This window comes from Erinaceus europaeus, chromosome 7, assembly GCF_950295315.1.
Source record: "Erinaceus europaeus chromosome 7, mEriEur2.1, whole genome shotgun sequence".
NCBI classification, from domain to species: Eukaryota; Metazoa; Chordata; class Mammalia; order Eulipotyphla; family Erinaceidae; genus Erinaceus; species Erinaceus europaeus.
In genome coordinates, this window is record NC_080168.1 from 9,476,172 (window position 1) to 9,501,319 (window position 25,148).

The window sequence follows — 25,148 nt, forward strand, 5'->3', positions numbered from 1 at the left end:
GAGAAGTTAGAGCACCAGTCTAATACGTGCAGTGCTGGGGACTTGAACCAGAGGCCCTGGGCATATGTACATGCTAGGCTTTTCCAGCAGAGATACTCCACTCAGTTGCTGTAATTCAGTATTTTATTGTGATTTTTATAAGTGATTTTAATATTGATTTACAAAATTATGAGACACAGAGGTATAATTCCACATCTTTCCCATCACCAGAGTTCTGTGTCCCCATCCCCTCCACTGGAAACTACAGTAGTTGTCCTAAGGTTGGGTTGACTATATATATATATATATTATATACATACATTTATATATATATATATATATATATTTACTTCCCCCTCCCTATTTTTTCCCTATGGTTCTGTCTTCCGTTCCTTTCTAAGTCACACCTATTCCTATTGCTACTTCTGATCCTGAATTCCCTGGGCAGGCAACCTCACCAATGTGTCCAGGAAGCTCACTTCTCCACTAGGGAGAGATAGAAACAGTCTGGAGGTATGGATCCACCTCCCAATGCCCATGTTCAGTGGAGAAGCAATGACTGAAGCCAGAATTCCCACCTTCTGCATCCCATAAAGAATGTGAGTCCATACCCCCAGAGGGAGCAACGTGAGGGAAAGGTGATCAGAGGGCTCTGAACTCCAATTCCCTCAAGACCCCAAGACCTCCTGGAGAGAGTAGATTCAGCATTTTAAATGAACTTTAACTAACTAACAGTGTTCCTAGAGTCAGAAGCACTACTTCCCACTTTCCTATCAGAATACCCCCCAACTTTTCCAATGGGGCACAGGTCTCATAGACGACCCACCTGGGGATGCCCCTGTATCGTTAGCTCTGGCTTCTCACCACAGACCAGGCTGCCTCCACGTTAGAAACTAAATGACCTTGATGAGCAGTCTGACATTTACTGAGCTCTGTGACCTCACACCGGGTCACAGATCACCCAGCCGTTGCTATGGCAATGAACTCCTGCCAGAGGAGAACAGAGGCTCTAGGGCAACTCAGCAACAGTTTAATCAAGGGGCTGACCAGGCCAGACACACAGACTCAAGCTGCCACTGGGAGCCCCAGGTGAGGCTTTGTATGTGGGGAAATAAAATGGGCTCCCATGCAGCAGGCAGCCATCAGCTTGTCTCCTGTCTTCTACTTCACTTTTCTCCTCTTCTCCCTCTGGGTCCTAATGGCATTGGGTTTCAGGGCCCTGTAGTCATCTTTCCTGAACATTTCTCCCCTTCTAGGAGTATGGACCAAACTGCTGGTGGGAATGTCAGTTGGCCCAATCCCTGTGGAAAGCAGTCTGGAGAAGTCTCAGAAGGCCAGAAATGGACCTACCTTACCCTACATCTCCTCCTGAGAAAGAGAGAGGAGAGCACTGCTTAGTTCTGGTTTATAGTGGTGCCTGGGATTGAACCTGGGACCTTTGAATCATGAATGCCCAATGTATTATAATTACATTATCGCCCCAGCTGCAAATTTCAAAAATTAAAGGTTATTTTCCCAAGAGAGTGAGCACTCGTTTTTCAAAAGGTGTATTGATCTTAATGAGGGAAGGAGGGGAAGAGAGAGAGAGAGAGAGAATCAGAGCTTCCTGGGGGCAGATGCAGTGCCAGGCAGAGAATTGAGGACCTCACTCATGCAAGGCCTGTGCTCTACCATGGCCTTCTTTTCCCAGGGAGAACATTCTATCCACTGAGCCATCTCCCTGACCACAGGGAGAACATTCTAGAAGCTCAACCAGCATCATAAGCAAGCAGAGGGCAGGCTACATTCACCAGGGAGAAGCACTGAAGTTTGATATGAGACCCTCTCTACCTTTTCAAAATTCAAAATTCTAGGTGTGGGCTCACCCAGTAAAGCAGTAAGACAAACTGAAATATGAGCGTGTAAGGATTCTATAAGAAATACAGCCAAACTCTTCCTAAGACTTTGTGGAAACTACAGTGATTATCCTGAAGATGGCAAGGTACAAAACGGTGGTGGTAGGTAGCCTATGAAACTATACACCTGCACTCTTATGATCTTGAAAATCATTATTAAGTCACTAATACAACTAAATTTAAAAGTAATAATGTTTAAAAATAGCGACAATTAAAAAATCTAACACTGGGCTGGGCTGGTGAAATAGCTCACTGGATAGTGCGCTGCTTTGCCCTGTTCATGACCCCCACCTCACTGAAGGAAGATTAAATACTGGGGTCTCTCTCACTCTTTTTTTTTGTCTCCAGGGTTATTGCTGGGGTTTGGTGCCTGCACTATGAATCCACTGCTCCTGGAGGCCATTTTTCCCATTTTGTTGCCTTTGTTGTAGTTGTTATTGTATTTTTGTTGTTGTTGGATAGGACATAGAGAAATGGAGAGAGGAGGGGAAGACAGAGAGGAAGAGAAAAAGATAGACATATGCAGACTTGCTTTACCACCTGTGAAGTGACCCCCCTGCAGGTGGGGAGCCAGAGGCTCGAACCAGGATCCTTACTCTGGTCCTTGTGCTTTGCACCATGTGTGCTTAACCCGCTGGGCTACAGCCCACCCAGCCCTCTCTTTCACCCTTTCTCCTTGTCCCTCTGTCACTATCTGTGGGCCAGGTAGTGGTGCACCTGGTTAAGCACATGCATTACAGTGCACAAGGACCCAGGTTCAAGCCCCTGGTCCCTACCTGCAGGGAGAAAGTTTCACAAGTGGTGAAGCAGGGCTGCAGGTGTCTCTTTGTCTCTCTCCCTCTGTCTATCTCCCCCTCCCTTCTCAATGTCTATCTTTATCCAATGATAAATAAATATAAATATTAAATAAACAATCACAAATCTCTAGCATCCTTGGCTTATATGAACTTCAGGACATGAAAATCATTGTTCTGAGCCACTTATCATACTCTAGTCACAAAATGTACTAGGACACAGCTGTGCAGAGGATAAAGAACTTGAATTCTCTGTGTGTGCAAATAAATCAGTGATAGGAGAAATGTTAGCAGGAATAAATACTTCCCAAGTAAATTCCATTTTGATCATGGAATGCAAGCAAGCTCAAAGGAACGTAAGGAACAGTTGAATAAGGCCAAAGGAGAATAAATACTTGTACGTTTTTTGGTGACTTTAATTTCCCCAAAGCAAGACTGAGTTGCTAATGTGTGATTCTGGTGTTCAGGCCAGAAGAACTAAGAAAGGACTTGCATTTTAAGCAGGTTGACTTCTTTGTACATAAAACCACCAGATTGTAAAGTTCTGTTGACTTCAGAGTGACTTAATATGGATATATTTTAATTTAGAAAAAGAATACAGGGGCATCTCTATGCTCATACTAATTACTGAGGCAGAATTTAGGAAGGATTCATCCCAAGTCTACAAAGACATGGGATTCTCCTTTTAAGAAGATACTGTTGGGGCTGGGTGGTGGCACACCCGGTTGAGTACACTTGTTACAATGTGCAAGGACCCAGGTTCAAGCCCCTGGTCCCCACCTGCAAGGGGAAAGCTTCACGGGTGATGAAGCAGGGCTGCAGGTGTCACTCTGTCTCTCTCTTTCTCTATCACCCCCTTCCCTTTCGAATTCTGGCTGTCTCTACCCAATAAAAAAGAAGATACTGTCAAAGGCATGGAGCTCCCTTGGGCTGAGGAAGACAGCATAATAGTTATGCATAAAGACTTTCTTTTTTATTTTATTTTATTTTATTTATTTATTCCCTTTTGTTGCCCTTGTTGTTTTATTGTTGTAGTTATTATTGTTGTTGTCGTCGTTGTTGGATAGGACAGAGAGAAACGGAGAGAGGAGGGGAAGACAGAGGGGGGAGAGAAAGACAGACACCTGCAGACCTGCTTCACCACCTGTGAAGCGACTCCCCTGCAGGTGGGGAGCCGGGGTTCGAACCGGGATCCTTATGCCGGTCCTTGTGCTTTGCTCCACCTGCGCTTAACCCGCTGCGCTACCGCCCGACTCCCCGCATAAAGACTTTCATGCTGAAGACTACAAAGTCCCAGATTCAATGGCCAGCATCACCACAAACCAGAACTGAGGAAGAAGGAAGAGGAGAAGGAGGTGGAGGAGGAGAAAGAGAAGGAGAAAATGTACAGCAATCCCCCCCTTGAGTCAGACAACTTCAAACTCCAGCCACCTAATCTCACTCTTAAAGAGGGACTAGAATGAGGGGAAATGTTCCAACAGGGCCAGGGAATATTCTGGAAGCCAATTTAGTAGCCCTCTACATGAGCAGCCACACCCCACACCACAGAACCAGGAGCTGCCCAGGCTGGGCGGGGCAGGGCCAGGCAGCCAGTTCCAACCCTCCTAGTGGACTTTGAGCCCAAAGCATCCCGTGAGTGAGCCCCTAGTCTTGTTGAAGTTTTTCCCTAGATGCCTCTGAATCCATAAGGGTCTTGTCCAAGTACTTCTCTTCTCAAAGTACTTGTTTCCAGCCAGACCTAAAATTCACTTCATAAGTGGTTTAAATGCTGGGGGGGGGGGGAAGGTGAGTGGAGGATATTTCTCACTAAATTCACTCTCCCTTCTGTCAAGTGTGGCTAGAACCCTGTACTGCCAGCCCCCGGCTCAGGCTCAGGGTCAGGGTCGGACACACACACACACACACACACACACACACACACACACACACACACACCTATGCCCAAGGTCTGAGAAATACCAGGGAGGGGAGCTGGTTTCCCTAGTGGAAACATCAGTTCTGGGGCGATGCCCCCCTCCCAAGTCCCCTTGGGGAAGGCAGAGAAGAGGGCCAACTGGCATTCCAGACAAGGGTGGGGGAAGAGGAAATATTCTGGTTATGTTCAAGGCTGAGTGAGCTGCCCAGCTAGTGCAAAGGGAAGGGTGAAAGGAGAAACAGTGATGCTGCTGATGGAAATGAGGCTCAGAGTTATACCAGGGCGAGTCCAGCACAGAAGGAACCTCTGCTTGGCTTCTTCCTCAGACGCCTGCTGTGTCTACCCCCAATCCTAGCTTCAGCCTCCAGGGTACCTCCCCAGCACAGTCTTTTCATGCTTGGCTTTGGTGCACGACAGCCTGGCTTCCCCTTCAGATGTTCCTGCCTTCGACCCAGCAGATCTCGTTATGGGCTTCAACAAACCATGCGCTCAATGACCCCTAAGAGAGGGATCATTTCCCACTCGGGAATGCCTGCCCATGCCACCAGTCATCTGAGTCACCTTGGGGGAATCTCTTCCACCCTCTGGAATTGAGGATATTCCCATTTTAGAGCTGTCACAGCAGCCCCAGACTTGTATATAAGTGTTGGCTGGTTGCAGAGGACTAGGAAGTACCTACCATAGCGCCCACATCTCTTAGTGCCCAGCTGGCATATATCACCAGCCACTTGTAGACTTAGGTTTCAGGAGGGGCAGGAGGCTCCCCGTGTTGCCGCAAAAGCAGGAACACAGACAACAGAGTGCAGGCAAGCTGATGAACTCTGGAAAGCAGTTACAGCATGCCCTGGGAAAGGTCTACTACACTGAAAATCACTGAACAGTCAAGAAAATGGAAGGGAGTGGTGCAAGAGGTGGCACAGTGGATAAAGCATTGGATTCTCAACCATGAGGTCCTGAGTTAAATCCCCAGAAGCACATGTTCCAGAGTGATGTCTGGTTCTTTCTCTCTCTCCTATCTTTTTAATGAATAATTAAATAAATTCTTTGGGAGAGAGAGAAAATGGAAGGGAAAGGACCACTGCTGGTAATCAAAGTCAAGTTGGACGGGAGTAAAGTGTCCACACATGTTCCCAAAGTTAAATCTAGGACTTGAGTTTCTGCAGCTAGGAGGAACCCAATGGTAGAAATGTAAACCTGGTGTATATAAGTCCCCAGGTTTGAGCTCCAGTAGAGAAACAAAAAACCAAAGCTGAGTTTCTGATCTGAGTAGAGATAAACAGATAGAAGCTCTCAACTAGGGTGATTCCCAAAAGGAAGTCAATCCCAGTGGGACAAAGGAAGTCAATCACAGTGTCCCTACAGCGAGAAGACAAAGTGAAGTTGTAGGAGAAACACAGGGTCCCTTCACTCAGGAAGAGGGTGTTTCCTGTCCCCATAGGAGAATCTGGACAGAGTTGTGCCAGTTCAGTATTATAAATAGCCCTATAGGACCAATTTGGACATACTTCATGAGAATGAGTGATCTGATTCCAAAACTGCGCAAAGTGTCTGTAGCACGCCTGTTTTTTGTAAGGTCAGACGAGTATTTTTCACTGAAAGAATGCCTTGAATACTTCTCCAGCACAAATGACTTTGCCGGTAGCCCCCTGCTGCCATCAGAACACAAGGGAGAGGACCACACTTATTCAAGAGCTGTGCCATGTGATGACCATAGCATGGTTTTTCTGCATCTCAGGGCAGAGAATCTACCAGAGTCACTGAGAGAACCATTCTGGACAGACTTGAGCAAGACACTAATATGCTCTGCTCTGCAAAGTCAGTAGAATGGGAGAGCAGTCGTGAGGTGTCTGGAAGCACATGCAACACTGTCCAGCACAGAGAGCACACTACAGCTATGATGACAGAAACTGTTCCACAAATTTCAACAGATGTTATCCTAAAAAGAAAAAGTGTCTTTGATCAACTATAAAGATTACTTTTTGAGTAGGGTTGACTCCAAGACTATGAATGCTCACATACAACATGCTAACAAGATGGTGGTTCAGTGTCACTGCACACCAGGGTGTTTTCCGCATTAGAGGATTTAAAAGATGCAGATAAGGAGAAAACATAAGGAAAATCACTGTGTCTCAGACTCATGTCCAAGGCTGACATGGTCTAATATCTTTAGGACTGCTTATCAACATATATTCAACCTTGATTGAGAATGTTGCAAGCACTGCCAAATTCTATAACATACAAAGTATTAACAACAGCTCAAAATTCAGTTTGCTGTCTATGCTGACCTTTGAAATTTATCACAGTAAGACAATTTAATAATTTGAAGTGGACAATATGTAATGGTTAATGATAGGTTGAATAGATAAAATATACCACCTTGCTGAACTGAAACTTTCAGTCATTGACTAAGAAACTCCCCACCACTGCAGTCAGCCCTCCCCACCCCCTATTCCATGTTGATTTTTCCATCACTTACCCGAGACCCCTTTTCGGGAAAGCACTGGCAAACAGAGCAGTCTCTTCCTCCGCAAGGACCAATAGACTTCTTTCCACTCTGGAAAGTGAAGCATCTGAGTGAGTAAACCAGTATCCATCACCTAGCTGGGTAGATACATACACTATATTCGTGCTTTTCTTAACTCATGAGAGTCTCACAACGGCATGCCTTTGTATCTGTGAAAAGTAGAGACTGAGTCTGATCTATCTGAAGGGTAAAAATCTCACACTGTGACTTGATCACTGAAAGGGCCATGTGATGGAACCATCCAGCTCCATTTCAGATGACACACTCCCCAACAAAGTTACAGATCCTAGAGATAGGCTAAGGAACTGGGTACAAGTACACACAAGATAGGGGCACTTCTACTATACCTCAAAGTAAAAGTGCTTAATCATCCTCTATGATTAGATTTAGACATAAGCTCGGCAATATGGTAGAATGGTCTAAAGAAGGCACTGTCAATCTTCTAATCAAATAATTACTACTTAGGCCTAGACCTCCTCCTCTCCTACCTCCTACCTCACATCCCTCAATCAATCTGTTTACCCAAATAACTACATAAAGGAAAGTAAGATTATCTCCTAATCTCTTCTGACAGTGTTAGCAATATTGTAACCCTTTGATAATCTTTAGAAAGAAAAAAATATACAATTGGTCAAGCTATACACTGGATATATATGTCAACTATCAACTAAAGGACAATTATTGTCTCTGTGAAAACCTTTATTAGAATCATCAAACAAGTAAAAGCAGAAAAATTCAAGGCTTTCTAGGGATATTTCCTCCCAACTAGAGGCCAGGCTCCATAGGCCAATTTTTTCATAACAAATGACACTCAAAGCTTTAACAGCTGAGAGAATACCAGCTCATCAGATTAAAAAGAGACTATAAAAGCTGGAAAAGGGCAAGAGACTGGATCACTTAATGGCAGAGTCTTTGGTCACTACCAGGCCACCCCATCACCTGGGGCAGTCAGGGTATCCTAGGATTCCCCTGTAGATATGTTGGTCCTATACCTCTAGCAGACTTCTCTCTCCTCTCTCCCCTCCACCATCACTGGTCACTTCCATCAGGAATGTCGACAGTGCTGGGCTAGCTTCACCGGGAGAGAGAGATGAGGAACTCGTGGCAGCATGGTAATACAATTCTTTATTGATGCAGATGCTCCAGAGTCAGGTGTGAGCACAGCGGGTTTAGGCCACGTGGAACTAGCAAAATGGCCGCCTCCCACTATGCACGCCAGCCCTTCTCCAGGTCGGGATGTGGAAGAGAAAAGAGAACGAAACTGAAACAGCAGCGGGCTTTATAGTGTAAAAACAAGTGGCAAGTCGGAAACAGAAATGGCTAGGAAAGGGGGTAGAGAGAGGCAAAAGGCATACTGGGAAGGTGGAAGCATCCTTAGCAACTGTTGCAATGGTTTTAACTGAATTAGCAATACCCTGAGGGATAACGTGGTGGGGATCTTTCAGGCAAAACAATGATTATGTAAATAGACCATAGTGTCAGCAATGGAGCACGGAGGGAGGGGTGGGGTGGGGGGGGCTGGTTTTAAGAACCGACATTCAGAAGACCCCATGTGGGCCTCTCCATGTCCTTAACCCCACTATAAAGTAGCAATGGTAGGGACTGCCCCACTTTTGGAAGGGAGGCTGGGTCAGTCTACTCTGCCACTCAAGGAAGACTGGTCCTGAAATGAGTATAGCCTAGAATGTTCCCAGCTGTGACCATGAACTGTAAGTTCAGACTGACAGAAATGCTGAGCTTATACAGGCTCCTACACTAAATGTGAACATACATGGACCCTACACCAGATTGATGTGGTAAACAGTTAACTGTACTTACATATATTTTCTTCAAGTTTGAGAGCTGCTCTCTCTGCCCTAATCAAGCTTTCTAGCCCTATTCTCAACTCTGACTACAACTTCCAAGAAAATATTTTTAGCCCACCTTTATGATAACTATCAAGCTCAGATAAAAATCACTAAACTCATGGACCCCAAGAAACATACCTAAAACAGACTTCTTAGCTTCTTACCACCTGCTCTATTCCTATCTTTTGGTTTCTATTTATTAAAAATTTGTCCTGCCTCATAACTTATTGCCTTTCAGACACCAAGTTGCAGATGCTACTATGATACCATACTGAACATCATGGGCAGATGGCCTCACCAATGTGCCCTGGAACCTCCCATCTCCAGAGCCTTGGATGGGTACACTTGGCTCCATAGGATATATACCCAGGAGAGGGATTGCTGGGTCTATTTCTATCCTTCTAACAGTTCTCCATAGACTGCTTTCCATAGAGGGTAAAGCATCTTTTGATCATGTATTTTTTTTTTTTTACTTTTCAACTACATAATAATTTAGATATCTTTATTTTCTGTAAAAATATAAACACAATCTCAACATACAATCTCAACAGAAAAATCTATTAATTAAGCATTAATTTAAAAGGCGAACCTAATGTTACACATGGACCAGAAAGATGTCTGGTTCTGTCTCTCTCTCTCTCCTATCTTTCTCATAAATAAATAAAATATATTAAAAAATAAAGTAATTAAAATAAAAATATATGTGTTTGAAGTTTCATAGTTAAGTACTTCAGTGTAAAGTAACATTGTTATATACGAATGGAAAAACACAAAGTCAGAAAGTCTGATATGATTTAAAAAAAACATAAATAAATTCCTAGGACCAGGACAGGACAGCATAAACGCACTAAAAATAAAAAATCTGAACACTTGAGTTCATTTAAGGTTGGAATTTATTACCATGTGCTCAGTGAAATATCAAAGCAGCCAGAGGGAGAAGCAAAAGGTCAGCTGATTCAATAGTTTGATAACAAGGGAAAGTTTGATATTTTATACTTTTTTTTTTACTTAATTGTGTCAAATATCATTGAGATATTTTTATAACAAAATTACAGTTTGAGAAGAATTTAATGAATTTCTTAAGGTTAAAATTTCTTCAGGCTCTGTTTCCTTATTAAAATCTGCCAACTTGTTTAAAATTCATTAATTTTATATTATTTATATTATTATTATATTCATTAATTGTAAACAGGTTAACAGATTTTAATAAGAAAACAGAAGTAGTCACAGATAAATCTACTGACTTGTATTGATAGGAACATGGACAGAGAAAGACCTGCTCACTCAACTGGCTTAAACCAGCCCAGCAGTCCAGAGATCACCTCGAGTTATAGGTGACCTACAATGGGACTTCTCAGAATCATCCAAGGTTGAGATTAGTAACAGAGATCTGTTAGTAAGAAAGCTGCAGAAAGAGGTCTTATCATGGACTGTTCTAGACTTGTCTTTCTTCAGAGTTCCAAGTGTTCAAACTGAATCTGATACTTCTTAATTTAATCTTGAAATGAGCCAGACACATCCTGCCCCTATCCAAAAATTTTAAGCAAATTTTATGACTCAACATTGTTTTAAAATACGATTAAGTAGTAAGAGTACAGCTTCATCCCTCTGTGAGTATACCCACCTCATAGTACCCAGCATCAAAGTCCTAGAGTCCTCACACTAGCAACATGATCCCTTCACTATTCTTTTCAGCTTCCTTCTTCTGGAAACTCCATATATTTATTTATTTTTGCCTCCAGGTTTATTGCTGGGGCTTGGTGCCAGCACTACGAGCCACTTTCCTGGTGGCCATTTTTTCCATTTTTTTCCCTTTTATTTTATTGAATAGGACAGAGAGAAATTAAGAGAGGAGGGTAGAAAGACAGGCAGAGAAAGACACCTGTAGACCTACTTCACCACTTGTGAAGTGCCCCCCCCCCCACAGGTGAGGTGCGAGGACTCGAACCCAGGTCCTCATGCTTGTTCTTCTGCATAGTACTATGTGTGCTTAACTGGGTGAGCCACTGTCTGGCCCCCAAACTCCATTATTTTTAATAGAATCAAAGAAGTTTTTAGCTGTGCTTTGCCTGTTCATTTGCTTGGTTTCAAGAGGAGATTATGTTATAAAAAATATACATCTCAAATATCTAGGCAACTTGCTAAGCAAATGACAAAATATGAAATCAGAGTTCACCTAATCCAACTCTGCATTTTACAAGCAAGACAACCAAATACCAGAGTTACTTGTTTAGCAGGATAACAAAAAGAAGGCATACAACAAAGTGATTTTCCATACACAATCAGAGCCAATCAATACACTTACCCCATATGCATGTTGCATAGAAAATAAGATAAGTATAAGCGACCTACAGAAAAATGTAAGAATGCAGATTAGTTCAATTGCTTCCCCACCCCCCCCCCATGCAAAACACACTGAAATGAACAAAGGAATTCATTTTGGACAGCTCCTCTGCACTGCTCATTGACTGCTGTCACCAGCTTATTAGTGCCAGTCACCAGATCAATGTTCTCTTCTGCCTGGCTATCATCACTAGCTTTCTATCTTAAGTCAGTCAGGTTTGTACATCTCTTCAGTGTAACCCCTGTAGTGCTAGCTCCTGAGCAGATACCCTGGAGGTGAGCTCTAGATGGATAAATGAGTGAAGGGAAGTGTCATCTGGGATGAAAACTGAAGGGCAGAGGATAGAGAATATCAAGCAAATGGCTCGATTTCAAGCTCTGACACTACAAGAAAGTGCGGTGCCAGGGAGAACTCCAGTGCTAGGGTGTCTCCCCCAGTCTCTAGGTCTATCTGTCTCTATCCACATGAAATAAAATAGTAAAATGTTGAAATCACACATGCAAGAGGCTCTAGTTAAGGAAAATAAAAATTGGAAAGGAGAAGAGAGCAGAAAGATTAGTGTATTCATCCCAGATGTCCGTAAATGGAACTAGCTGGAAGAGGGGAGGATGGAAGGAAGCCTAATTGGACTGGGGGGATGGTCTGGAGAAAGAGGGATATTATATGAAATGGTTATGGAGGAATTAGGTAAGCCAGTCTTCTACAGAAGTAAGAAATCCACTTGTGGGGCTGGCAGATAGCCCACCTGGTAAAGCATGTGCTGTAGGCTGTGTGAGGTCCTGGGTAAGAACCTCAAAATCACACAGGAGCGCCAAAGACAGTCCCTGAGGGGAGCTTCACCGATGGTGGAACAGTGTTCTGGTATCTCTCCTTTTTCTATTTGTCCTTTCGCTCATACCTTTCTCTCTCCCTCTTTCTCTCACTCAAAAAGTACCAGGGAGACAGCTTAGAAGTATCATACTTGTCTAAGACTCTGGACTAACCCCCCCCCCCCCAAGTAGTATATTAAAAAATTAAAAAGAAAGAAATCTAATTGGGTTAATAACACGACTACAAACATTTTTTTAATATTTATTTTATTTATTTATTCCCTTTTGCTGTTTTATTGTTGTAGTTATTACTGTTGTTGTCGTTGTTGGATAGGACAGAGAGAAATGGAGAGAGGAGGGGAAGATAGAGAGGAGGAGAGAAAGATAGACACCTGTAGGCCTGCTTCACTGCCTGTGAAGCGACTCCCCTACAGGTGGGGAGCCGGGGTTCGAACCGGGATCCTTATGCCGGTCCTTGTGCTTTGCGCCACCTGCGCTTAACCTGCTGCGCTACAGCCCGACTCCCGACTACAAACATTTTAACAAAGAGATGCAATTAAGCGGGGAGCAATTACAGAAGCCAGACTTTCCACCTTCTGCATCCCACAATGACTTTGGGTCCATACTCCCAGAGGGTTAAAGAATGGGAAAGCTATCAGGGGAGGGGATGGGATACAGAGTTCTGGTGGTGGGAACTGTGTGGAGTTGTACCCCTCTGATCCTATGGTTTTGTCAGTGCTTCCTTTTTATAAATAAATTAAAATAAAAAATTAAATAAGTAAAAGGTAAAAAAAGAGACAAATAAAATAAAGAAATAAGACACACATACACACACACACACACACACACACACACACACACTGATGTTATCTGCACTTTTTCACACACAAAACAATTCATATATTGAAGCCCTAGCCACTGCAATGGCATAAGGAGGTGGAACTTTGGTTATTAGGTTCCTGAGGATGCAGCCCTCATGAAGGGGAGTATGCCCTTATTAAAGGAACCCCAGAGAGCACTCTTATCACCTTTGTACCCTGTGAGCCTGCAAGGAGAAGGGGGCTGTCTGCAAACTGGGGCAGGAGCATCGTGACACTCTAACCTCAGATTCAAGCCTCCAGAACTAGGAGCAACTAATCCCTAGTGTTTACAAGCCTTCCAGTTTATCTTGCTTGTGGTTGAAGCTTGATCTAATGAAAGCAACCACTAAACATTTTATGACTTTGCCTCTTTTCTGGAGGATCCATTATTCAGTCCCTTGTCTTTTCTAGGTTCTAGAGGTGGTCTGCAGGCCTTGGTCCATGACCCCTTCCACCTGTGATACCAGCAATGGTCACTGGCATCTCTTTCTCTCTCTCTAGCTGCATATCTTGCCTCGCCATGACCTGTGTCAGCGGTCACATCATCCTCTTTGATTCCCATGCTTCTGTCTCTCTCTCTCTCTCTCTCTCTCTCTCTCTCTCTCTCTCTCTCTCTCAGATCTAAGGACTCTCATGATTATAAAGAGTTCACTCAGAAAATCTAGGATTATCTCCCCATTAATTCCCAGCACTAATGTGAGTCAGAGCTAAGCGATGTTTTAGTTCCTCTCTTTCTCTCTCTCCCTCACCTCTTCCCTCCCTCTCTCTCACTTCCTCATTAAAATATATAAATAAAGTATAAAAAAAGAAAATTTTCCTGTGCCCCAGTGAGAAGTTGGAAAAAAAAATCTGTTTGGCAACCTCAGTCTGCAATAATTCCCACTCCCCAGCTAACAACACTGTTACAGGTTTCAGGGACTCAGATATAGGCATTGTTGCTGATCATCAAACTTGAGGTGGATGCCATAACTGCTGGTTCCAGAGACCCTCTTCTTTGGGCACCTAGAAATCTGTTGCTATTAAAACTGAGTGAGTAAGAGAGCAAGAACTTTAGACTTATTTTAGACTTTAGACAGACAGTTTATAATTTGGTGATTATGTGGGTGCAATCCAGGAAAAGCAAACAAGACTAATGTTAATAAAAATATAGTTTAATAAACAGGAACCCAAAGGTAGAAATAGAACAAATGAAATTAGGGGTTTTAGGGCAGAAAGAAGCTAGGGAGTCTATTTTAGGTATGTTCCAAAGGGCTCATGTCTTTAGTAAGTTTTGCCTAAGTCTGATAGCTAACGTGAACGTGGACTAAAAATATTGTCTGGGAAGATGGTGTGTCAGAGTTGAGAATAGGGTTAGAAAGTTGGATTAAGGCAGTCGGGTGGTAGAGCAGCGGGTTAAGCGCACATGGTGTAAAGCGCAAGGGCCAGTGTAAGTATCTGGGTTCAAGCCCCTGGCTCCCCACCTGCAGGAGGCCACTTAGCAAGTGGTGAAGCAGGTCTGTAGGTGTTTATCTTTCTCTCCTCCTCTCTCTTCCCCTCCTCTCTCCATTTCTCTCTGTCTTATCCAACAACAACAACAGCTATGGCAACAGTAACAACTACAACAAGCACAACAAGGACAACAAAATAGGAAAAAAAAATTAAAAATAAAGAAAGCTAGATTAGGGCAAAGAGCAGTGTCTTATATCTTACTGCCTTCCAGCACCAAGGTGTAAGTGCTACATCCTGACATCCCTGAGCAGACGACCTCACCAATGTGTCCCGACGTGTCACCTCCCCAGAGCCCTACCCCACTAGGGAAAAATAGAAACAGGATGGGGGTATGGATCAACTTGCCAATGTCCATGCCCAGCAGAGAAGAATTTACAGAAGTCAGAACTCCCACCTTCTATACCCCATAAAAGAATTTTGGTCCATACTCCCAGAGGGATAAAGAATAGGGAAGTTTCCAATGAAAAGGATGGGACAGAGAACTCTGGTGGTGGGAACTGTAGTCCTGTTATCTTACAGTCTTATTAATCTTTATGAAATAACTAATACTATTTTTTTAAAAAGAAAAATACTAGTAATGAAAATTAGTCTCAAAATGGCAGGTATAATCCACAAATTTCTGGAGCCATTTTTTTTTTGACACATGAAGCATTTTGATATTAACACCTAATGGGCTAGCCTTTAAATGAAAGTATTAAATAAAAGTTGGGAAAATCACTTACCAAGGCTCAGTAGTCAAGAAGAAACACCTTTTGAGTGCCATGGGTCACTTCTTTGTCTTCACATTACTTTGTACCTGAAAACAAATCTTGTCCATTTTCTCTTTTCTACCAGGAGAAGGTTCTATGGGGACCGGGAGGTGGTGTACCTAGTTAAACACATGTGTTGCAATGTGCAAGGACCTGGGTTTGAGCCCCTGGTCCCCACCTGCAGGGGAAAAGCTTTGCGTGTGGTGAAGTAGTGCTGCAGGTGTCTCTTTGTCTCTCTCTCCCTCTCTATCACCCACTTGCCTCTTGATTTCTGGCTGTTTCTATCCAATAAATAAAGATCATAATTTTTTTAAAAAAGAAAAAGAAGGTTCTATGTCCTTCATTTAAAGGTTACATGTCTATAAAAATTTTTTTTAAAGAAAACAAAGAAGAAAAGGAACAAAGTGGCCACCAGGAATAGTGGAGTTATTATGCAGACACAGATTCCCAGCAATAACCTTGTCGGAAAGAAACTTTAGACTTATTTTAGACTTTGGACAGACAGTTTTATCATTTGGTGATTATGTGGGTGCAAGCCAAGAAAAGCAAACAAGACTAATGTTAATAAAATATATAGTTTAATAAACAGAAACCCAAAGGTAGGAATAGAACAAATGAAATTAGGGGTCTTACAGTGGAAAGAAGCTAGGAAGTCTATTTTAGGTATGTTCCATGGGGCCCATGCCTTTAGTAATTTTTGCCTAAGCCTGATGGCTAACATGAAGGTTACATGCATTAGACATAAGTTCATCTCTTAATATACATTGTTCATTATAATGCTGAAAATTATTTTCATCATAGTAACTATTTTCTAAAGAGGACTTTATGCTTTTAACATCTCATCTTCTCTTAGTAATAGACAAAGAAAAAACAAGTTTTTTTCTTATAAATAAAACACTCCCTAGTTCTTTATATGCCATATATATATATTTTTTTAATCTTTTTTGCCCTTGTTTTATTGTTGTAGTTATTGATGTTGTCGTTGTTGGGTAAGACAGAGAGAAATAGAGAGAGGAGGGGAAGACAGAGGGGGGAGAGAAAGATAGACACCTGCAGACCTGCTTCACCACTTGTGAAGCCACACCCCTGCAGATGGGAAGCCGGGGGCTTGAACCGGAATCCTTACGCTAGTCCTATACTTTGCACCACCTGCGCTTAACCCATTGTACTACCGCCCAACTCCCAACACTATACTTTTATAAGTATCACTTTGACTCAAAGAGTTGGAATAGCTCATCTTAAAGGATTTGGTTTTTCTGAAAACCTGTACTGTAAGAACTGGGTAGCAAGAAGTAAATGGAACGTGGTGGATGTTACAAACTATTTTTGAATTTCTGGAAGAAATCTAGAAAAACTATCTCAGTGTTCTATTTATGAGAGATCAAATTTCTAAGTAAGTGGTAGAACAACATTCCATGTTACAGTTTCAAAATTAGGGGGAGAAAAACAACAAATAAAGAAAATGTGAGTTCCCAGAACTTTTTCCATCCCTAGATGCATCATTTAAAATACATTTTTAGCTGTATCCTGGATACAATTATCCATACAACAAATTATTCTTTTGGAAGGAACATGCCACTGGAAAGATGTGAACTATTCAAAATGTATTTAATGATTTAAAGAAATAGGACACACACCCAAATGATAGAAAATCAGAGATATTTGTATTTTAATCCCAAAATACACACATTGACATCCACAGATCTGTGATCAAGATAAGTTGTGTTATTAAAATAGAGTGTTGTGGTGGTCCCTTTTCAGAGGAGGAATGAGTAGTCGTGATTGTTAGATATTGAAAAAATAAAATGTTTAGGAGGCTAAGCAGTGGCACTCTTGGTAGAGTGTACACGTTTCAGTGCACGAGGACCTGGGTTCAAGCCCCCAGTGTCCATCTTCAGGAACAGTAAAGCACTTTCTTTTTTTTTTCCCAAAGATTTAATTTATTTATTTATGAGAGAGATAGGAGGAGAGAGAAAGAACCAGACATCACTCTGGCACATGTGCTGCTGGGGACCGAACTCAGGACCTCATGCTTGAGAGTCCAAAGCCCTATCACTGCGCCACCTCCCGGACCACATAAAGCACTTTCTTTACACCCCTCTTCACTCTTGATTTCTCTCTAACACCATCTAAGAAATACATAAAACATACTGACTATAAAATGTAAAGTTGTATTATTTTATTCATTTATTTTCTTGCCACTAGGGCTATCACTAGGACTTTGTGCCAGCACCGTGAATCTACTCCTCTTGGTGGCTATTTTTCCCTTTTCCTTTTCTTTATTATTATTTTCCCCCTAATTTTACTAGATGGGGCAGAGAGAAACTGAGAGAGGCTGGGGAGACAGAGGGAGAGAAAGAGAGATACCTTCAGACCTGAATGCTGTGTCACTAAAACACAGGAGAACAAAAATGATTTTGTAAAGGCATGCATTATTTTGCAAATGGTCACTCTGCAGAAAGGAGTGCTCTCCTCAGAGTACATCATGGGAACCCACACACAGTCCATTGAGAAGGAGACGTGACTGGGATTTCATCAACTGATCTGTCCACTCAGGTCAGGAACGACCACTTGACTTATCAAATATCCATTCTGGGTTAAGGATGATATAAAGAGATCGGTCTGACTAGGCCTCTTGAATCTAAGAAATGCAGCAGTAAAGAAACAACAGGAGAGAGGATGAGTCACCTTGAGATGCACTGAGGTCGAGTCCGGCCATAGAAGACCTGGAAGGTCAAGGTAAAGTACCAGCCTGAAGGCAGACGAAGCAGATATACCAAACCATCACAGCAAGCTGCTTTTAAGATCAGGAAAGGCAAAAAGAGAAGGACAGATGGTCTCACGAGAGTAAGAAAGACAAATTTCAAAGCCAGGCAGTGGCACACCTGGCCAAGTGCACATACTGCTAAGTGAGAGGCCCCTGGCCACCCACCTGCAGGGGAGTCGCTTCACAGGCGGTGAAGCAGGTCTGCAGGTGTCTGTCTTTCTCTCCTCCTCTCTGTCTTCCCCTCCTCTCTCCATTTCCCTCTGTCCTATCCAACAGTGACAACAATAACTACAACAATAAAAAAACAAAGGCAACAAAAGGGAATAAATAATTAAAATAAATAAAAATAAAAAAAGAACATAAACACTAAGCGCGAGGACCCGGGTTCGAGCCCCTGCTCACCACCTGCAGAGGGAATTCTTCATGAGCAGTGAAGCAGGTGTGCAGGTGTCTATCTTTCTCTCCCTCCTTTATATCCTCTCTCCTTTCTCAATTTCTCTCTGTCCTGTTAAATAAATATAGAAAGGGAAAAAAACAGTGGGAAAACGGCTGCAGGAAGCAGTGGATTCTTAGTGCAGGTACTGAGCCCCAGCGATAACTCTGGTGGAAAAAGAAGGAGGAGGAGGAGGAGATGAAGGAAAAAAAGTAAGATAAGTTCCTTCCTTAAAACATCATTTTTAAAAATTTTGTTCTTTTTATTTATTTTCCCTTTCGTTGCCCTTTTTTGTTGTTACAGTTATTGATGCTGTCATTGTTAGATAGGACAGAGAGAAATGGAGAGAGGAGGAGAAGACAGAAGGGGGAGAGAAAGATTCACACCTGCAGACCTGCTTCACCACCTGTGAAGCGACTTCCCTGCAGGTGGGGAGCTGGGGGCTCAACCCGAGATCCTTAAGCCTGTCCTTGCACTTTGCGGCACGTGCACTTAACCCACTGCGCCACCGCCCAACCCCCAAAACATCATTTCTTTACTTATGCCGACCAACTGACAGCAATGACTTCCCCTTCTGATAGCTGGTCCCTAGACCAGATTCTTTACACCAGTCTTTGCGCTGTGCACCATCTGCGCTTAACCCGCTGCACTACTGCCCAACTTCCTGTTCTAGATGTTTTTTTGTCGTTGTTTGACCTCAGACACTGAGATAGCATCCCAGGGTAAATATTTATGATGGTCTAAAATACCTACTTGTACATGCATTTCTCTTGCCAAAATCAAATTCATAAAGGACCACAGAGGTAAGAAAACGCTCCCAGAAAGTGAAGAGTAACTGATGTTTTCTTTGGGGACTTGCACCTTCTCTGAGAAGAGGTCATCGGACCGCTAGTTGGTCCATTGTATGTTTTGATACTCTATACCTTTCGATTGACTCTACCTACAGGTGTTCAAAAATTACAGGTTGGCATGAGCTTTTTAGCAAAAACTATCTATCTCATCACCACACATCGCAAGACTTCTCAAGCAGAGCATGAAGCTGTGTGGTCCTCAGGCCACTAGAATGTGGCTGGAGCTTCATGTTCTCTGAGAAACAGAAACAGGAGAAAGAAAAAAAAACTTGAAAGATATGTAATAAACTCTTGAGAGTGATACTGAGTTCAGCTTAACCAGAATGTTGCTGGATTCTAGCCAAGCCCCTGTCCCCTCCTTGTATGCCCCTACCCCCTCCTCTCTAGGTTCAACTGAATTGTTGCTGTGCTATAGAAAGCTCAGTTGACCTTACAGTTTAGTTGGCTAGTCCAAGGTCAACTAGACCTTGTCTCAGTTAATCCATCCTTTTGCCAATCAATAAAGGTTTTTCTTTTCATTAATTTTTTCATCATTTCCTCTTCATGGTCTCTTCCCAACATAAACAGACATTGAGACAATAAACATAATAATATCACTTAGGAACCAGATGGAGATGAAACATGTTCCAAAAATACACAGATGATTCTCAAAACCAGACGGGCCCCTTACTGCCAATTTGGAAATGATATTCTAGACTCCGAATGCACTGTCTCTTGCCAAAAACCTGATTCCTCCAGTCTCTCTATTCTGTGAGTTTCCTCTCTGGGCAGAATTGGAGTGACCTCTATCAAAATGACCTACACCTTTCAGACCCCCAAGGACTGCCTATGGGGTGTGCTCTGGCACTAACATTTTAGGAACCCATTGGGTAGTATCTACCCACCACCAACACTATCCTGTGAAGCTGGCATTTGATGGCTCTCTCTCTCTCTCTCTCTCCCCTCCCTCTCTCTCACACACACATACACACATTGACTGTCTGCCTGTCCTGGTTGAGGGCACATGTTACAATGTGCAAGGACCCAGGTTCAAACTCCCAGTTCCCACCTGCAGGGGGAAAACTTCACAAGTGGAGAAGCAGTGACACAGGTATGTTTCTGTCTCTCCTCTTCACTATCTTTCCACCCTTCTTGATTTCTCTCCATCTCTATGCAATAAATAAATCAACAAAACATTAAAAGTGAAACTTAAGGGGGGAAAAGGAAAATAATAGGGGATAAAACTTTCAGTAAGAGAGGCAAGAGGTCCACCTACCAAAATTCAGCTCTGCCTCACACCCAGAGGGTTTTAGCCACCAGGTGGACCAGAAACTTGGGCGGGGGAGATAAAAAAAACACCCTGTTCCCACACTGCATGGCATTATAAAAGAAAAAAAATTCCCCTTGACACTAAGGGCTGAATTAGAGTCCTGATTTCTCTGTGGTGAGGGATGTACAGACATTTTCTGCATTATTATTATCATTGCCATCATTCCCACTCTAAGAAATTTTAGTGAGCAGCGTTTTCAGAGGCTTGGCTGTGTGCTAAGCACTGTGCTAAGGGCTCCACACAGGTCCCAATATTCAAAATAACCCCATGAGATAAGTAATATGATCACTTCCGTTTTGCAAGATACACACAGTAAGTGACTCATTCATTCAGAATTTTAGCTCCAAAGTGTTCCTTATTAATAAGTACATACACTACACAGCTTCAGAGATCAAGAAAAGTCGTGGGTGGGTCACAGGGGCTGGTTTCTGAGAAAGGCAATTGTGGTCGTCAACATAGCAGAGACATTCCATTATAAATGTAATAGTACTCTATGGTAAGAATGCACTCTGTGTTCTGTATGTCTATAAAACTTAAGTGTTTTTTTTTCCGAAGGTCTCTAAACAGGATTTGAATTTTGAATCTAGAATTTCAGACCTCAAAACTGGTATTAAGCAGTTGGAGATGTTACAGGTAACACTCTAGGCTGCAGAAAGGTCAAAGACCAGTGCATTTAGGAGAGTTATAGGGGCAAAGAGGAAAAAATATCATACAGAGGTGCTCAAACTCTAAGATTATACAGAAATATTGGGCATGAGGAAACTCGCAATTGGCTCCAAGTTAGGAGATCAGCTTTGTCTCAGTGAATAAGGAGCACAGTATATATGTGAGTCTTGGGTCTTTCTCTAGAAGACCAAAACCCACCCCTCTCCCTTTTCTCCTGGCTATATTCCTCCTCTCTGCCTTGCTTCTGGCAGAAAGACTCAGAATCTCCTGAGTAGTTCCAGGACAAGACCAGGAACTAGATTCCTCTAACAATGGCTCTGCCATTCTGAAATCTGATAAATGATTCTAGGACATCCCTCAAACTGGGCTTTAGAACCAGGTCATTCCACAGTCCACTATGGGGCCATAAAATAACTGCCTATGTCTCAGTGTGAAAATTCAGTAACACATTCCAAATGTGTCCAGAGAATAAATGGGTCCAAGAAGAAATCAGAAAAAATATATAAATTATTTTCAGTGGAGTGGTAACAAAAATGGCATATCAAAACCTATGGGCTATCCAGAGCAGAGAAAGAAAGTGTGTGTGTGTGTGTGTGTGTGTGTGTGTGTGTGTGTGTGTGTGTGAAGAACAATCTAAAAAAAAAAAAAAAAAAACTTCGAGTCCTTAAAGTAGGAAAATAGAAAAAGAAGCAAAAGGTAGGAAATGTTAAAAACAGAAGAGAGTATCAATAAACGCAAAAGGACTCAAGCATCGAGGTAAAAATTGCAGAACCCAAAATAAGTTTCTTGGCTTTTTTTTTTTGAAAAGGTAAATAAAATGGATATGTCCAGCAAGTCTTCAACATCAACAATGATAAAGATAACCACAGCAAGTGGTTATACAGCTATTAAAAATACAATATAAGATCTTCTGAACAGTTACAGGCCAATATTTGACAATCTAGAAGATGAAATATACTTCTGATGAAAAAAATGCCACTTATCAAAACTGATACAGGAGCAACAGAAACTTTGAATATCTCCATAATAATTAAGTTCACATTTAATTAATTTATAATTTAAAACCTTCCTCAAAGATTCCAGAGCTTGCTGTCTTTCTCTAGCCAATAATAAATAAGATTAAAAACTTAAAAAGTTGATAAATTGGTCTTCCTCAAGATAATTCAGACTCTGGATGAGGGGCAGCACCTGGGATGCCTGAAGGTCTGCATTTCTGACCATCTTCCCAGGATGCTAAAGCTGCTGGTCCCAGAACTCAGGGGTTGTGAGAAGCTAGACGTGTGGGAGAACACTGCTGCTTGGCTGTGCTTTACTCTTGTTCCTTTCCCCCTGAGCTGACCAGAGCTTCTCTACCTTATGCCACCAAAAGAGAATTTATTTTCCTTTGTGGAACTGGAAAAATCTATTTCCAATATGTGAAGGTTTCTGTGATGATGTCAGACAAATGCCATTGGGTGGATCATTGTATTTGTCTGAGATCCCCAGATGGGTGCCATGATTTTGATCCTTTTTCAGAAGAGCAGACCCTAGCTTGGAGAAATTAGATCTCACTAGTAAGCACAGATAAAAGATTTAAAATCCACAGCCTTGGGGTCAGGCAGTAGCACAGCAGGTTAAGCACACATGGTGCGAAGCGCAGGGATGGCGTAAGGATCCTGGTTTGAGCCCCTGGCTCCCCACCTGCGGGGGGGGGGGGGGGGGTCGCTTCACAAGCAGTGAAGCAGGTCTGCAGGTGTCTGTCTTTCTCTCTCCCTCTCTGTCTTCCCCTCCTCTGTTGATTTCTCTCTGTCCTACACAACGACAACAACAAGGGCAACAAGGGCAGCAAAAATGAGGAAAATGACCTCCAGGAGCCGTGGATTCATAGTGCAGGCACCGAGCCCCCGTGACAACCCTGGAGGAAAAAAAAAAGAAAGAAAGAAAGAAAGAAAGAAAGAAAGAAAGAAATCCAGTCTTCTCCAGAGACCAAGCTTTTAACCACTGTTCTTACCGTACAGTATTAACTACACAACTTTCTTTTCTGCTCTTTGTAACATCAGAAGTGATTTGTGGTTTTGACTGCTTCCTCCCATTCCAAAGTGGATATAAAACCATACAGTATCTCCTATGAAAAGGACAGGACAATTAATATTCAAACTAAGAAGTCTTCTGGAATTCAGAAAATAAAAGAAATTGAGAGAGGAGGAGGAAGAGAAGAAGGAATGACAGAAAAGGCAGCATTTAACACTATCATTGGGTCCCCTCATCCACCCCCCAACAAGAAAGTAATACAAGTTCACATATGCCTCTCAGAATTCTTGGACACTATCATTTCATCCACAGAGTAGAAGTTGTCTTATCTAGCAAAGAAAAGCTGGAGAATTTTCCAGAAGGGTCCGCCAGTCACCAGGTAGAAGCTCTCACATACCTCATTGTTACATCTGTAGTCTAGAACACAAAAGTCAACACAGAACACAACATATGTCCTTTTAATTATTCTGAAAAGAAACCCTATCAATGCAGCTAACTGAAATATGCATACACAAGAGGTGGCTCTCCATAGTGACTGCATGTGGAAATCCTTAGAGCTGCAAAACACAGACACCTCAGGAGAACCTGGTGCAGCTCACTGGAGATGGATTGGGGGCCAGAATTTTTAGAGAATGGAATTATAACACCATTGACAATCACTGGCATAAAACAAAAACAGAGCAAAGATTATAAAATGTCCTCTCCAAAAAAAAAATAATAAAATCTGTAGGGAGTATCTTTGGTTATTCACCATTAGGTTTTTACCACCAGCATAGTTATGAAGTTTCATATACTCAGGCTCATTCCTATTTGCAAACAAGTTTTTCAACAATCTGTGACCAACTACCTATATTATTATTTCACACTGGGTGTTTGATGATCCACTTAGGCAGCTGTCAGCAAAATTAACCTGGGCATGGAATTCAGTTGGTTTGTGATCTTGGAAGGAAACAAATCATTTATCACCCCGCATTCATCTTTCCTGGAAATCAATCATTTCTTTCCAAAATACAGGCAACAAGCTACAGTATTAAGTAGCCTGAGTAGTGCTACAGATTTCACACAACAACTGGACCTTTTACCACCCCTTTCAAGTTTGAGCAGTTATAGCAAAATACCACTTGTAGACCTCACAAGTTGGCTCTTAGATCTGCTGAGTGGCCCAGGTCTGTTCCTATAACCGCGACTTGAATGTTTTGATCGCCTCACCCCAGCAGAACAGTCTGTTTTGACTTTTTTTTTTTTAATCAATTCAGTAACATGATTAGGAGCAGGGGGCTAAATGTGGCCCGTGGCACTAGAAAAGGCACCAGGCTCGCTCTGCAAACGGTGCCCTGAAGCAGACGTGGAGCCTCCCGGGAAGAGCGCTGTCCGGTGGCAGGGGACACCCTGGCCCCAGATGGCTCTCGGTTTCCCCCTACATTTCCGCAGATAAGGTTTAGACTGAAAGGCCCGTTGAGCGCTGCAGAGAATAGGACGGGCTTTCTCTGTCCCCTCAGCTGCCTCCTGCTCTTGGCATTTCAGAGGGCCCCGACTGCCAGGCTGGTAACCGGAGCTTCCAAATTAATCCACACACACAGCGCCCAGTTCAAGCCCAGGCAGACAAACCCGGGAGGAGGGCAGACCTGTTCTCCTCTGGTGACCCCTGGGTGCCCGCACTGGCCCAGCCCGCCGCCCCCGGGCACCACCCTCGGTGCCAAGCCCACAGCGCTGCCTTCTTCCCCGCCCGGGTAGGTGCCCTGCGCCCCGGGGCTGAACTTCCCGCGCCTGGGTGGGGGGCGTCTTACCTGAGTGGCAGGGGGGCGCCTGCCCTTGGGGGTCCGGGAGCCGCCTCCTCGCCCACCCGGGCTTAGCGCACGCCTGGCACTGACGCCGCGCGCAAATCCTCGTGTCCCTCGGGTGCCAGTC

The 25,148-nt window shown here is 43.0% G+C and overlaps 1 protein-coding gene across 3 annotated transcripts in view; it reads right to left on the reverse strand.

Moving 5' to 3' along the window:
- COL4A4 (collagen type IV alpha 4 chain) overlaps window positions 1-25,148 on the reverse strand; it is a 153,475-nt gene that overhangs the window by 126,834 nt on the left and 1,493 nt on the right. For all 3 annotated transcript variants that reach the window (XM_060193697.1, XM_060193696.1, XM_060193695.1), the window contains exons 2-4: window positions 15,178-15,251; window positions 11,260-11,302; window positions 7,060-7,137 (exon numbers count right to left, since the gene is read on the reverse strand). In XM_060193697.1, the coding sequence (XP_060049680.1) occupies window positions 7,060-7,137; window positions 11,260-11,302; window positions 15,178-15,218 (162 nt within the window). In that variant the 5' untranslated portion in view covers window positions 15,219-15,251. The remainder of the gene's footprint in view (window positions 1-7,059; window positions 7,138-11,259; window positions 11,303-15,177; window positions 15,252-25,148) is intronic.